General features: G+C 40.0%; 1 protein-coding gene across 3 annotated transcripts in view; it reads left to right on the top strand.

Annotated features, from left to right (window-relative positions):
- The window catches only part of LOC106598467 (butyrophilin-like protein 10), a 125,234-nt gene that overhangs the window by 5,258 nt on the left and 106,518 nt on the right, over positions 1-13,458 (top strand). The window contains exon 1 of one of the 3 annotated variants that reach the window (XM_082965419.1): positions 3,210-3,479. The exons of the other annotated variants lie outside the window; for them this stretch is intronic. Coding sequence (XP_082821545.1) covers positions 3,407-3,479 — 73 coding nt within the window. The 5' untranslated portion in view covers positions 3,210-3,406. Of the gene's footprint in view, positions 1-3,209; positions 3,480-13,458 lie in introns of those variants that run through there. 3 annotated transcript variants of the gene reach the window in all.

Below are 13,458 nucleotides of genomic sequence, written 5' to 3'. Positions count from 1 at the left end.
TTGAGGAGGTTCAGTCCAGTGTTGTGTTGAGGAGGTTCAGTCCAGTGTTGTGTTGAGGAGGTTCAGTCCAGTGTTGTGTTGAGGAGGTTCAGTCCAGTGTTGTGTTGAGGAGGTTCAGTCCAGTGTTGTGTTTACCCTTTTCTTGAATGTTTAACTATAGTAATTAGTAGTTCTGAGGACTTATATTCCCTTATCCTTAAGTGTTTTTCCACAGTATTTAACAGCGGTACACAACAGGAGAGAGACAGATAATATCTCCTTTCATCGTTAATATTAACCATAAGGAAAAAGGGCAAAGTACAAGAGTCCTGTTATTCATTGTCCAAAGCAGGGTTGGAGAGTGAGCTAGTGAGGTAGGCTGCAGTGGGTTTACTGGTCAATACATATACTGAACATGTAACCACAGTAATGGTGGCCAGTAAATCAATTCCTCAGACATTTCTTTTGGCAGTTGCTCCATGTGTTTCTGTGAAGGTTCTATATCCATTTGGGAGGTGATGTTGGGAAAGTTCTGTGCAACTTCCTTGGCCATCTACACCAAAAAATAAAAAAGAGCTTTTGACCTAATTGTCACATAACAGCTAACCATTCATTATTGAAAATATAACTATCAAACCTGCATTACAAAGACCCTGCAGCTGAAGGTGTCCTGCTGCATGGTGTGACTTATTTCCCCTCCTTTCGACTTTAACCAGTCGTCTTTTCAATGGCAGGATCTTCTCATTTTGAAGTATTCTCTTTTTTATGTAAACATAATATAATTATGATTAGTTATAGGACAATGAATACACAAGCCAAATGTGTATGCTGTTCCTTATCATCATAATCTAGTAGTAATTTAGTAGTAGAGGTATTTTCCTTTATGATTCTACACACAGCCTAAATTATTTTCACTGAACCATTTACAGGACAATAATGCAAGTAGCATATAGGATCCAACCCTGTCACAGAGCGAATAAATGTAGAGCGTTTGTAGACTTTAAGAAAATAATATTAAGTGACAGTTTCATCAGTACGCTTAAAGAAAGTCACATCACAAAGATCACAGATGACACCAAATCTATGACAAGAGAAAATGAATTGTAAGCACCAAAGTGTATTTGTCAAAATAATATCTGAAAATGTCAGTTGTTGAACATAGTATCAAATCAAATCAAATGTATTTATAAAGCCCTTACATCCGCTGATATATCAAAGTGCTGTACAGAAACCCAGCCTAAAACACCAAACTGCAAGCAATGCAGGTGTAGAAGCACGGTGGCTAGGAAAAACTCCCTAGGAAGAAACCTAGAGAGGAACCAGGCTATGAGGGGTGACCAGTCCTCTTCTGGCTGTGCCGGGTGGAGATTATAACAGAACATGGCCAATATGTTCAAATGTTGATAAATAACCAGCAGGGTGAAATAATAGTAGTACTTCTATTAGCAATAGCAATTTATTAAATATGCAGTTGAGGAATATTCCATGTACCAACACTACATGTAGAACGGACATAAGACATTCCCACGTAGAGTATTTTTTTAAATATTTATTTATTTCACCTTTATTTAACCAGGTAGGCTAGTTGAGAACAAGTTCTCATTTACAACTGTGACCTGGCCAAGATAAAGCAAAGCAGTGTGACAGAAACAACAACACAGAGTTACACGTGGAATAAACAAACATACAGTCAATAACACAGTAGAAAAAGTCTACATACAGTGTGTGCAAGTGAAGTAAGATTAGGCAGGTAAGGTAATAAATAGGCCATAGTGGCGAAATAATTACAATTTCGCAAATAAACACTGGAGTGATAGATGTGCAGAAGATGAATGTGCAAGTAGAGATACTGGGGTGCAAAGGAGCTAAAAAAATATAAATAAAATAAATAATATGGGGATGAGGTAGGTGGATTGGTTATTTACAGACGTACAGGTGCAATGATCTGTGAGCTGCTCTGATAGCTCATGCTTAACACAGTGTCCAAAGAGGGGCCAGAAGTATACCGAATGGTGTCGTCTGCGTAGAAGTGGATCAGAGAATCACCAGCCGCAAGAGCGACATCATTGATGTATACAGAGAAAAAAGTTGACCCGAGAATTGAACCCTGTGGCACCCCCATAGAGACTGCCAGAGGTCCGGACAACAGGCCCTCCAATTTGACACATTGAACTCTATCTGAGAAGTAGTTGGTGAACCAGGTGAGGCAGTCATTTGAGAAACCAAGTCTTTTGAGTCTGCCGATAAGGTCCTGACTTTCCTGAAAAGTTTCATATCACGGGGGCTATTTGATGCTACTGCAGTACGCCACAGGATGTTTTTGTGCTGGTCAAGGGCAGTCAGGTCTTATTTAAGATGGTGAGGAAGGCACTTTTAAAGAATAACCAGGCATCCTCTACTGGCGGAATGAGGTAAATATCTTTCCAGGATACCTGGGCCAGGTCGATTAGAAAGGCCTACTCGCTGAAGTGTTTTAGGGAGCGTTTGACTGTGATGAGGGGTGTTAATTTGACCGCGGAACCATAACGGACGAAGGCAATGAAGCAGTGATCGCTGAGATCCTGGTTGAAGACAGCAGAGGTGTATTTAGAGGGCAAGTTGGTCAGGATGATATCTATGTGGGTGCCCGAGTTTACGGATTTAGGGTTGTACCTGGTAGGTTCCATGATAATTTGTGTGAGATTGAGGGCATCTAGCTTAGATTGTAGGACGGCCGGGGTGTTTAAGCATATCCCAGTTTAAGTCACCTAATAGTACAAACTCTGAAGATGAATGGGGGGCAATTAATTCACATATGGTGTCCATGGTGCAGCTGGGGGCTGAGTGGGGTCTGTAACAAGCGGCAACAGTGAGAGACTTATTTCTGGAAAGGTGGATTTTTAAAAGTAGAAACTCGAACTGTTTGGGCACAGACCTGGAAAGTATGACAGAACTCTGCAGTAGAATTGAGTTGGCACTTTATTGGCCCAAACACCCACAGACCCACAAGGTTGAGGTTACTCATGGACAGTAATTAGTCATTTGACATTTTTTTGCATTGATGCATTGTGTCTTCTACCTGTCCAAGATTAGGATCCAAAGTGTTAGGAAATATTTGTTCCCATAAATACAAAGGAGGATGTCTCTCCTCATACCTCTTTAGTCAGACTGCCAGACTGGGCACCACAGAGACAATCAGGAGAGAATACATTCAGGTCAACGGTGCCAATTGAAAGTCAAGAGGTGTGTCTGTAAGTGAAAGTGAAATTAATGTGTGAAAGTCCACCACCCTTTTCCCCCGTTATTTCTGGAACAGACGTCGTGTTACATTCTGTTCGTTGATAAATTAGCCTTTGGACTGTTTTGGTTTATTTTTCTAAACTCCTAATAGTTTTATTCACCAGTTACAAACAGCTTTACCTTGGAGTCAGACTTGTTTTGTAGTGAAATGAAGACCTTTCCGACCTCGGCGGCCTGGTGTTTAGGGATTCTGTTCATCAGTGTTTCATGGATAACGACAGGTAGGACACAACGTTATTCCTTCATTATTTAGCCTGTAGGCTATTTTATTATCTGGACATAATATTACTAAGAAAGTAATTCAAGTGCAGGCTCAATACCGAGTGCAGGAAATGTAGATGTCTTGACCGAGGTAAAGACCGTTTCATGTTGGATATTGTTGGATATTCTCCTATAGTTTTCGAGGGATATTCGCCGGTAGTTTTCCTTACTCCACCAACAGCAGTTAGGGACCGTCAACATAGTGACAAATCAATTCTTTCAAATTTCAATAGATATTTAACCATTACTCCTAAAACTTTCAAAACTGGTTCTAGCTAACCCGATGGCAGACACACATTGCACACATGTATTTTTTGGCGATTTACACCTGGCACTATTTTAAATAATTTTTTACATTTTTTGAATTTCAATAGCTCCTTCGTCATGTAACCTAATGACTTCAAACAAGGGTCCGAATGTCCACGCACATTGCACACCCTTGAGCTTGTCCATTTTCATCTCACACGTTTTTTACATACATTTTTCAAAATGTAAAATTTCAATAGCTCCTTGGTCATTTGACCTAATGTCCGCTGACTACCCTTCTATACACACTCTAGTTTGTGTAAAATCACAGTGTAACGTACATTTTTCATAGTTTTAAATTTCAATAGCTCCTTGGTCATGTTAATTACACACTTAAGAAGCATGCAGTGGATATACACCCATATTGCATAACCTCTAGTTATGTCTCTTCTATATTGTTGTACATTAATATTAGTTTGACAATGAGGAGGTTCAGTCCAGTGTTGTGTTGAGGAGGTTCAGTCCAGTGTTGTGTTGAGGAGGTTCAGTCCAGTGTTGTGTTGAGGAGGTTCAGTCCAGTGTTGTGTTGAGGAGGTTCAGTCCAGTGTTGTGTTGAGGAGGTTCAGGCCAGTGTTGTGTTGAGGAGGTTCAGTCCAGTGTTGTGTTGAGGAGGTTCAGTCCAGTGTTGTGTTGAGGAGGTACAGTCCAGTGTTGTGTTGAGGAGGTACAGTCCAGTGTTGTGTTTACCCTTTTCTTGAATGTTTATCTATAGTAATTAGTAGTTCTGAGGACTTATATTCCCTTGTCCTTAAGTGTTTTTCCACAGTATTTAACAGCGGTACACAACAGGAGAGAGACAGATAATATCTCCTTTCATCGTTAATATTAACCATAAGGAAAAAGGGCAAAGTACAAGAGTCCTGTTATTCATTGTCCAAAGCAGGGTTGGAGAGTGAGCTAGTGAGGTAGGCTGCAGTGGGTTTACTGGTCAATACATATACTGAACATGTAACCACAGTAATGGTGGCCAGTAAATCAATTCCTCAGACATTTCTTTTGGCAGTTGCTCCATGTGTTTCTGTGAAGGTTCTATATCCATTTGGGAGGTGATGTTGGGAAAGTTCTGTGCAACTTCCTTGGCCATCTACACCAAAAAATAAAAAAGAGCTTTTGACCTAATTGTCACATAACAGCTAACCATTCATTATTGAAAATATAACTATCAAACCTGCATTACAAAGACCCTGCAGCTGAAGGTGTCCTGCTGCATGGTGTGACTTATTTCCCCTCCTTTCGACTTTAACCAGTCGTCTTTTCAATGGCAGGATCTTCTCATTTTGAAGTATTCTCTTTTTTATGTAAACATAATATAATTATGATTAGTTATAGGACAATGAATACACAAGCCAAATGTGTATGCTGTTCCTTATCATCATAATCTAGTAGTAATTTAGTAGTAGAGGTATTTTCCTTTATGATTCTACACACAGCCTAAATTATTTTCACTGAACCATTTACAGGACAATAATGCAAGTAGCATATAGGATCCAACCCTGTCACAGAGCGAATAAATGTAGAGCGTTTGTAGACTTTAAGAAAATAATATTAAGTGACAGTTTCATCAGTACGCTTAAAGAAAGTCACATCACAAAGATCACAGATGACACCAAATCTATGACAAGAGAAAATGAATTGTAAGCACCAAAGTGTATTTGTCAAAATAATATCTGAAAATGTCAGTTGTTGAACATAGTATCAAATCAAATCAAATGTATTTATAAAGCCCTTACATCCGCTGATATATCAAAGTGCTGTACAGAAACCCAGCCTAAAACACCAAACTGCAAGCAATGCTGGTGTAGAAGCACGGTGGCTAGGAAAAACTCCCTAGGAAGAAACCTAGAGAGGAACCAGGCTATGAGGGGTGACCAGTCCTCTTCTGGCTGTGCCGGGTGGAGATTATAACAGAACATGGCCAATATGTTCAAATGTTGATAAATAACCAGCAGGGTGAAATAATAGTAGTACTTCTATTAGCAATAGCAATTTATTAAATATGCAGTTGAGGAATATTCCATGTACCAACACTACATGTAGAACGGACATAAGACATTCCCACGTAGAGTATTTTTTTAAATATTTATTTATTTCACCTTTATTTAACCAGGTAGGCTAGTTGAGAACAAGTTCTCATTTACAACTGTGACCTGGCCAAGATAAAGCAAAGCAGTGTGACAGAAACAACAACACAGAGTTACACGTGGAATAAACAAACATACAGTCAATAACACAGTAGAAAAAGTCTACATACAGTGTGTGCAAGTGAAGTAAGATTAGGCAGGTAAGGTAATAAATAGGCCATAGTGGCGAAATAATTACAATTTCGCAAATAAACACTGGAGTGATAGATGTGCAGAAGATGAATGTGCAAGTAGAGATACTGGGGTGCAAAGGAGCTAAAAAAATATAAATAAAATAAATAATATGGGGATGAGGTAGGTGGATTGGTTATTTACAGACGTACAGGTGCAATGATCTGTGAGCTGCTCTGATAGCTCATGCTTAACACAGTGTCCAAAGAGGGGCCAGAAGTATACCGAATGGTGTCGTCTGCGTAGAAGTGGATCAGAGAATCACCAGCCGCAAGAGCGACATCATTGATGTATACAGAGAAAAAAGTTGACCCGAGAATTGAACCCTGTGGCACCCCCTTAGAGACTGCCAGAGGTCCGGACAACAGGCCCTCCAATTTGACACATTGAACTCTATCTGAGAAGTAGTTGGTGAACCAGGTGAGGCAGTCATTTGAGAAACCAAGTCTTTTGAGTCTGCCGATAAGGTCCTGACTTTCCTGAAAAGTTTCATATCACGGGGGCTATTTGATGCTACTGCAGTACGCCACAGGATGTTTTTGTGCTGGTCAAGGGCAGTCAGGTCTTATTTAAGATGGTGAGGAAGGCACTTTTAAAGAATAACCAGGCATCCTCTACTGGCGGAATGAGGTAAATATCTTTCCAGGATACCTGGGCCAGGTCGATTAGAAAGGCCTACTCGCTGAAGTGTTTTAGGGAGCGTTTGACTGTGATGAGGGGTGTTAATTTGACCGCGGAACCATAACGGACGAAGGCAATGAAGCAGTGATCGCTGAGATCCTGGTTGAAGACAGCAGAGGTGTATTTAGAGGGCAAGTTGGTCAGGATGATATCTATGTGGGTGCCCGAGTTTACGGATTTAGGGTTGTACCTGGTAGGTTCCATGATAATTTGTGTGAGATTGAGGGCATCTAGCTTAGATTGTAGGACGGCCGGGGTGTTTAAGCATATCCCAGTTTAAGTCACCTAATAGTACAAACTCTGAAGATGAATGGGGGGCAATTAATTCACATATGGTGTCCATGGTGCAGCTGGGGGCTGAGTGGGGTCTGTAACAAGCGGCAACAGTGAGAGACTTATTTCTGGAAAGGTGGATTTTTAAAAGTAGAAACTCGAACTGTTTGGACACAGACCTGGAAAGTATGACAGAACTCTGCAGTAGAATTGAGTTGGCACTTTATTGGCCCAAACACCCACAGACCCACAAGGTTGAGGTTACTCATGGACAGTAATTAGTCATTTGACATTTTTTTGCATTGATGCATTGTGTCTTCTACCTGTCCAAGATTAGGATCCAAAGTGTTAGGAAATATTTGTTCCCATAAATACAAAGGAGGATGTCTCTCCTCATAACTCTGGCACTTTAGTCAGCCTGCCAGACTGGGCACCACAGAGACAATCAAGAGAGAATACATTCAGGTCAACAGTGCCAATTGAAAGTCAAGAGGTGTGTCTGTAAGTGAAAGTGAAATTAAAGTGTGAAACTCCACCAGCCTTTTCCCCCGTTATTTCTGGAACAGACGCAGTGTTACATTCTGTTCGTTGACAAATTAGCCATTCGACTGTTTTGGTTTATTTTTCTAAACTCCTAATAGTTTTATTCACCAGTTACAAACAGCTTTACCTTGGAGTCAGACTTGTTTTGTAGTGAAATGAAGACCTTTCCGACCTCGGCGGTCTGGTGTTTAGGGATTCTGTTCATCAGTGTTTCATTGATAACGACAGGTAGGACACAACATTATTCCTTCATTATTTAGCCTGTAGGCTATTTTAAATAATTTTTTACATTTTTGAATTTCAATAGCTCCTTGGTCATTTGACCTAATGTCCGCTGACTACCCTTCTATACACACTCTAGTTTGTGTAAAATCACAGTGTAACGTACATTTTTCATAGTTTTAAATTTCAATAGCTCCTTGGTCATGTTAATTACACACTTAAGAAGCATGCAGTGGATATACACCCATATTGCATAACCTCTAGTTATGTCTCTTCTATATTGTTGTACATTAATATTAGTTTGACAATGAGGAGGTTCAGTCCAGTGTTGTGTTGAGGAGGTTCAGTCCAGTGTTGTGTTGAGGAGGTTCAGTCCAGTGTTGTGTTGAGGAGGTTCAGTCCAGTGTTGTGTTGAGGAGGTTCAGTCCAGTGTTGTGTTGAGGAGGTTCAGTCCAGTGTTGTGTTGAGGAGGTTCAGTCCAGTGTTGTGTTGAGGAGGTTCAGTCCAGTGTTGTGTTGAGGAGGTTCAGTCCAGTGTTGTGTTGAGGAGGTTCAGTCCAGTGTTGTGTTGAGGAGGTTCAGTCCAGTGTTGTGTTTACCCTTTTCTTGAATGTTTAACTATAGTAATTAGTAGTTCTGAGGACTTATATTCCCTTATCCTTAAGTGTTTTTCCACAGTATTTAACAGCGGTACACAACAGGAGAGAGACAGATAATATCTCCTTTCATCGTTAATATTAACCATAAGGAAAAAGGGCAAAGTACAAGAGTCCTGTTATTCATTGTCCAAAGCAGGGTTGGAGAGTGAGCTAGTGAGGTAGGCTGCAGTGGGTTTACTGGTCAATACATATACTGAACATGTAACCACAGTAATGGTGGCCAGTAAATCAATTCCTCAGACATTTCTTTTGGCAGTTGCTCCATGTGTTTCTGTGAAGGTTCTATATCCATTTGGGAGGTGATGTTGGGAAAGTTCTGTGCAACTTCCTTGGCCATCTACACCAAAAAATAAAAAAGAGCTTTTGACCTAATTGTCACATAACAGCTAACCATTCATTATTGAAAATATAACTATCAAACCTGCATTACAAAGACCCTGCAGCTGAAGGTGTCCTGCTGCATGGTGTGACTTATTTCCCCTCCTTTCGACTTTAACCAGTCGTCTTTTCAATGGCAGGATCTTCTCATTTTGAAGTATTCTCTTTTTTATGTAAACATAATATAATTATGATTAGTTATAGGACAATGAATACACAAGCCAAATGTGTATGCTGTTCCTTATCATCATAATCTAGTAGTAATTTAGTAGTAGAGGTATTTTCCTTTATGATTCTACACACAGCCTAAATTATTTTCACTGAACCATTTACAGGACAATAATGCAAGTAGCATATAGGATCCAACCCTGTCACAGAGCGAATAAATGTAGAGCGTTTGTAGACTTTAAGAAAATAATATTAAGTGACAGTTTCATCAGTACGCTTAAAGAAAGTCACATCACAAAGATCACAGATGACACCAAATCTATGACAAGAGAAAATGAATTGTAAGCACCAAAGTGTATTTGTCAAAATAATATCTGAAAATGTCAGTTGTTGAACATAGTATCAAATCAAATCAAATGTATTTATAAAGCCCTTACATCCGCTGATATATCAAAGTGCTGTACAGAAACCCAGCCTAAAACACCAAACTGCAAGCAATGCTGGTGTAGAAGCACGGTGGCTAGGAAAAACTCCCTAGGAAGAAACCTAGAGAGGAACCAGGCTATGAGGGGTGACCAGTCCTCTTCTGGCTGTGCCGGGTGGAGATTATAACAGAACATGGCCAATATGTTCAAATGTTGATAAATAACCAGCAGGGTGAAATAATAGTAGTACTTCTATTAGCAATAGCAATTTATTAAATATGCAGTTGAGGAATATTCCATGTACCAACACTACATGTAGAACGGACATAAGACATTCCCACGTAGAGTATTTTTTTAAATATTTATTTATTTCACCTTTATTTAACCAGGTAGGCTAGTTGAGAACAAGTTCTCATTTACAACTGTGACCTGGCCAAGATAAAGCAAAGCAGTGTGACAGAAACAACAACACAGAGTTACACGTGGAATAAACAAACATACAGTCAATAACACAGTAGAAAAAGTCTACATACAGTGTGTGCAAGTGAAGTAAGATTAGGCAGGTAAGGTAATAAATAGGCCATAGTGGCGAAATAATTACAATTTCGCAAATAAACACTGGAGTGATAGATGTGCAGAAGATGAATGTGCAAGTAGAGATACTGGGGTGCAAAGGAGCTAAAAAAATATAAATAAAATAAATAATATGGGGATGAGGTAGGTGGATTGGTTATTTACAGACGTACAGGTGCAATGATCTGTGAGCTGCTCTGATAGCTCATGCTTAACACAGTGTCCAAAGAGGGGCCAGAAGTATACCGAATGGTGTCGTCTGCGTAGAAGTGGATCAGAGAATCACCAGCCGCAAGAGCGACATCATTGATGTATACAGAGAAAAAAGTTGACCCGAGAATTGAACCCTGTGGCACCCCCTTAGAGACTGCCAGAGGTCCGGACAACAGGCCCTCCAATTTGACACATTGAACTCTATCTGAGAAGTAGTTGGTGAACCAGGTGAGGCAGTCATTTGAGAAACCAAGTCTTTTGAGTCTGCCGATAAGGTCCTGACTTTCCTGAAAAGTTTCATATCACGGGGGCTATTTGATGCTACTGCAGTACGCCACAGGATGTTTTTGTGCTGGTCAAGGGCAGTCAGGTCTTATTTAAGATGGTGAGGAAGGCACTTTTAAAGAATAACCAGGCATCCTCTACTGGCGGAATGAGGTAAATATCTTTCCAGGATACCTGGGCCAGGTCGATTAGAAAGGCCTACTCGCTGAAGTGTTTTAGGGAGCGTTTGACTGTGATGAGGGGTGTTAATTTGACCGCGGAACCATAACGGACGAAGGCAATGAAGCAGTGATCGCTGAGATCCTGGTTGAAGACAGCAGAGGTGTATTTAGAGGGCAAGTTGGTCAGGATGATATCTATGTGGGTGCCCGAGTTTACGGATTTAGGGTTGTACCTGGTAGGTTCCATGATAATTTGTGTGAGATTGAGGGCATCTAGCTTAGATTGTAGGACGGCCGGGGTGTTTAAGCATATCCCAGTTTAAGTCACCTAATAGTACAAACTCTGAAGATGAATGGGGGGCAATTAATTCACATATGGTGTCCATGGTGCAGCTGGGGGCTGAGTGGGGTCTGTAACAAGCGGCAACAGTGAGAGACTTATTTCTGGAAAGGTGGATTTTTAAAAGTAGAAACTCGAACTGTTTGGGCACAGACCTGGAAAGTATGACAGAACTCTGCAGTAGAATTGAGTTGGCACTTTATTGGCCCAAACACCCACAGACCCACAAGGTTGAGGTTACTCATGGACAGTAATTAGTCATTTGACATTTTTTTGCATTGATGCATTGTGTCTTCTACCTGTCCAAGATTAGGATCCAAAGTGTTAGGAAATATTTGTTCCCATAAATACAAAGGAGGATGTCTCTCCTCATAACTCTGGCACTTTAGTCAGCCTGCCAGACTGGGCACCACAGAGACAATCAGGAGAGAATACATTCAGGTCAACAGTGCCAATTGAAAGTCAAGAGGTGTGTCTGTAAGTGAAAGTGAAATTAAAGTGTGAAACTCCACCAGCCTTTTCCCCCGTTATTTCTGGAACAGACGCAGTGTTACATTCTGTTCGTTGACAAATTAGCCATTCGACTGTTTTGGTTTATTTTTCTAAACTCCTAATAGTTTTATTCACCAGTTACAAACAGCTTTACCTTGGAGTCAGACTTGTTTTGTAGTGAAATGAAGACCTTTCCGACCTCGGCGGTCTGGTGTTTAGGGATTCTGTTCATCAGTGTTTCATTGATAACGACAGGTAGGACACAACATTATTCCTTCATTATTTAGCCTGTAGGCTATTTTAAATAATTTTTTACATTTTTGAATTTCAATAGCTCCTTGGTCATTTGACCTAATGTCCGCTGACTACCCTTCTATACACACTCTAGTTTGTGTAAAATCACAGTGTAACGTACATTTTTCATAGTTTTAAATTTCAATAGCTCCTTGGTCATGTTAATTACACACTTAAGAAGCATGCAGTGGATATACACCCATATTGCATAACCTCTAGTTATGTCTCTTCTATATTGTTGTACATTAATATTAGTTTGACAATGAGGAGGTTCAGTCCAGTGTTGTGTTGAGGAGGTTCAGTCCAGTGTTGTGTTGAGGAGGTTCAGTCCAGTGTTGTGTTGAGGAGGTTCAGTCCAGTGTTGTAGTTGAGGAGGTTCAGTCCAGTGTTGTGTTGAGGAGGTTCAGTCCAGTGTTGTGTTTACCCCTTTTCTTGAATGTTTAACTATAGTAATTAGTAGTTCTGAGGACTTATATTCCCTTATCCTTAAGTGTTTTTCCACAGTATTTAACAGCGGTACACAACAGGAGAGAGACAGATAATATCTCCTTTCATCGTTAATATTAACCATAAGGAAAAAGGGCAAAGTACAAGAGTCCTGTTATTCATTGTCCAAAGCAGGGTTGGAGAGTGAGCTAGTGAGGTAGGCTGCAGTGGGTTTACTGGTCAATACATATACTGAACATGTAACCACAGTAATGGTGGCCAGTAAATCAATTCCTCAGACATTTCTTTTGGCAGTTGCTCCATGTGTTTCTGTGAAGGTTCTATATCCATTTGGGAGGTGATGTTGGGAAAGTTCTGTGCAACTTCCTTGGCCATCTACACCAAAAAATAAAAAAGAGCTTTTGACCTAATTGTCACATAACAGCTAACCATTCATTATTGAAAATATAACTATCAAACCTGCATTACAAAGACCCTGCAGCTGAAGGTGTCCTGCTGCATGGTGTGACTTATTTCCCCTCCTTTCGACTTTAACCAGTCGTCTTTTCAATGGCAGGATCTTCTCATTTTGAAGTATTCTCTTTTTTATGTAAACATAATATAATTATGATTAGTTATAGGACAATGAATACACAAGCCAAATGTGTATGCTGTTCCTTATCATCATAATCTAGTAGTAATTTAGTAGTAGAGGTATTTTCCTTTATGATTCTACACACAGCCTAAATTATTTTCACTGAACCATTTACAGGACAATAATGCAAGTAGCATATAGGATCCAACCCTGTCACAGAGCGAATAAATGTAGAGCGTTTGTAGACTTTAAGAAAATAATATTAAGTGACAGTTTCATCAGTACGCTTAAAGAAAGTCACATCACAAAGATCACAGATGACACCAAATCTATGACAAGAGAAAATGAATTGTAAGCACCAAAGTGTATTTGTCAAAATAATATCTGAAAATGTCAGTTGTTGAACATAGTATCAAATCAAATCAAATGTATTTATAAAGCCCTTACATCCGCTGATATATCAAAGTGCTGTACAGAAACCCAGCCTAAAACACCAAACTGCAAGCAATGCTGGTGTAGAAGCACGGTGGCTAGGAAAAACTCCCTAGGAAGAAACCTAGAGAGGAACCAGGCTATGAGGGGTGACCAGTCCTC

The sequence above is a fragment of the Salmo salar genome, chromosome 18 (assembly GCF_965601325.2).
Source record: "Salmo salar chromosome 18, fSalSal1, whole genome shotgun sequence".
Taxonomy (NCBI): Eukaryota; Metazoa; Chordata; class Actinopteri; order Salmoniformes; family Salmonidae; genus Salmo; species Salmo salar.
The sequence above is the reverse complement of the archived record's forward strand: the minus strand, read 5'-3'. Positions and strand labels throughout refer to the sequence as shown.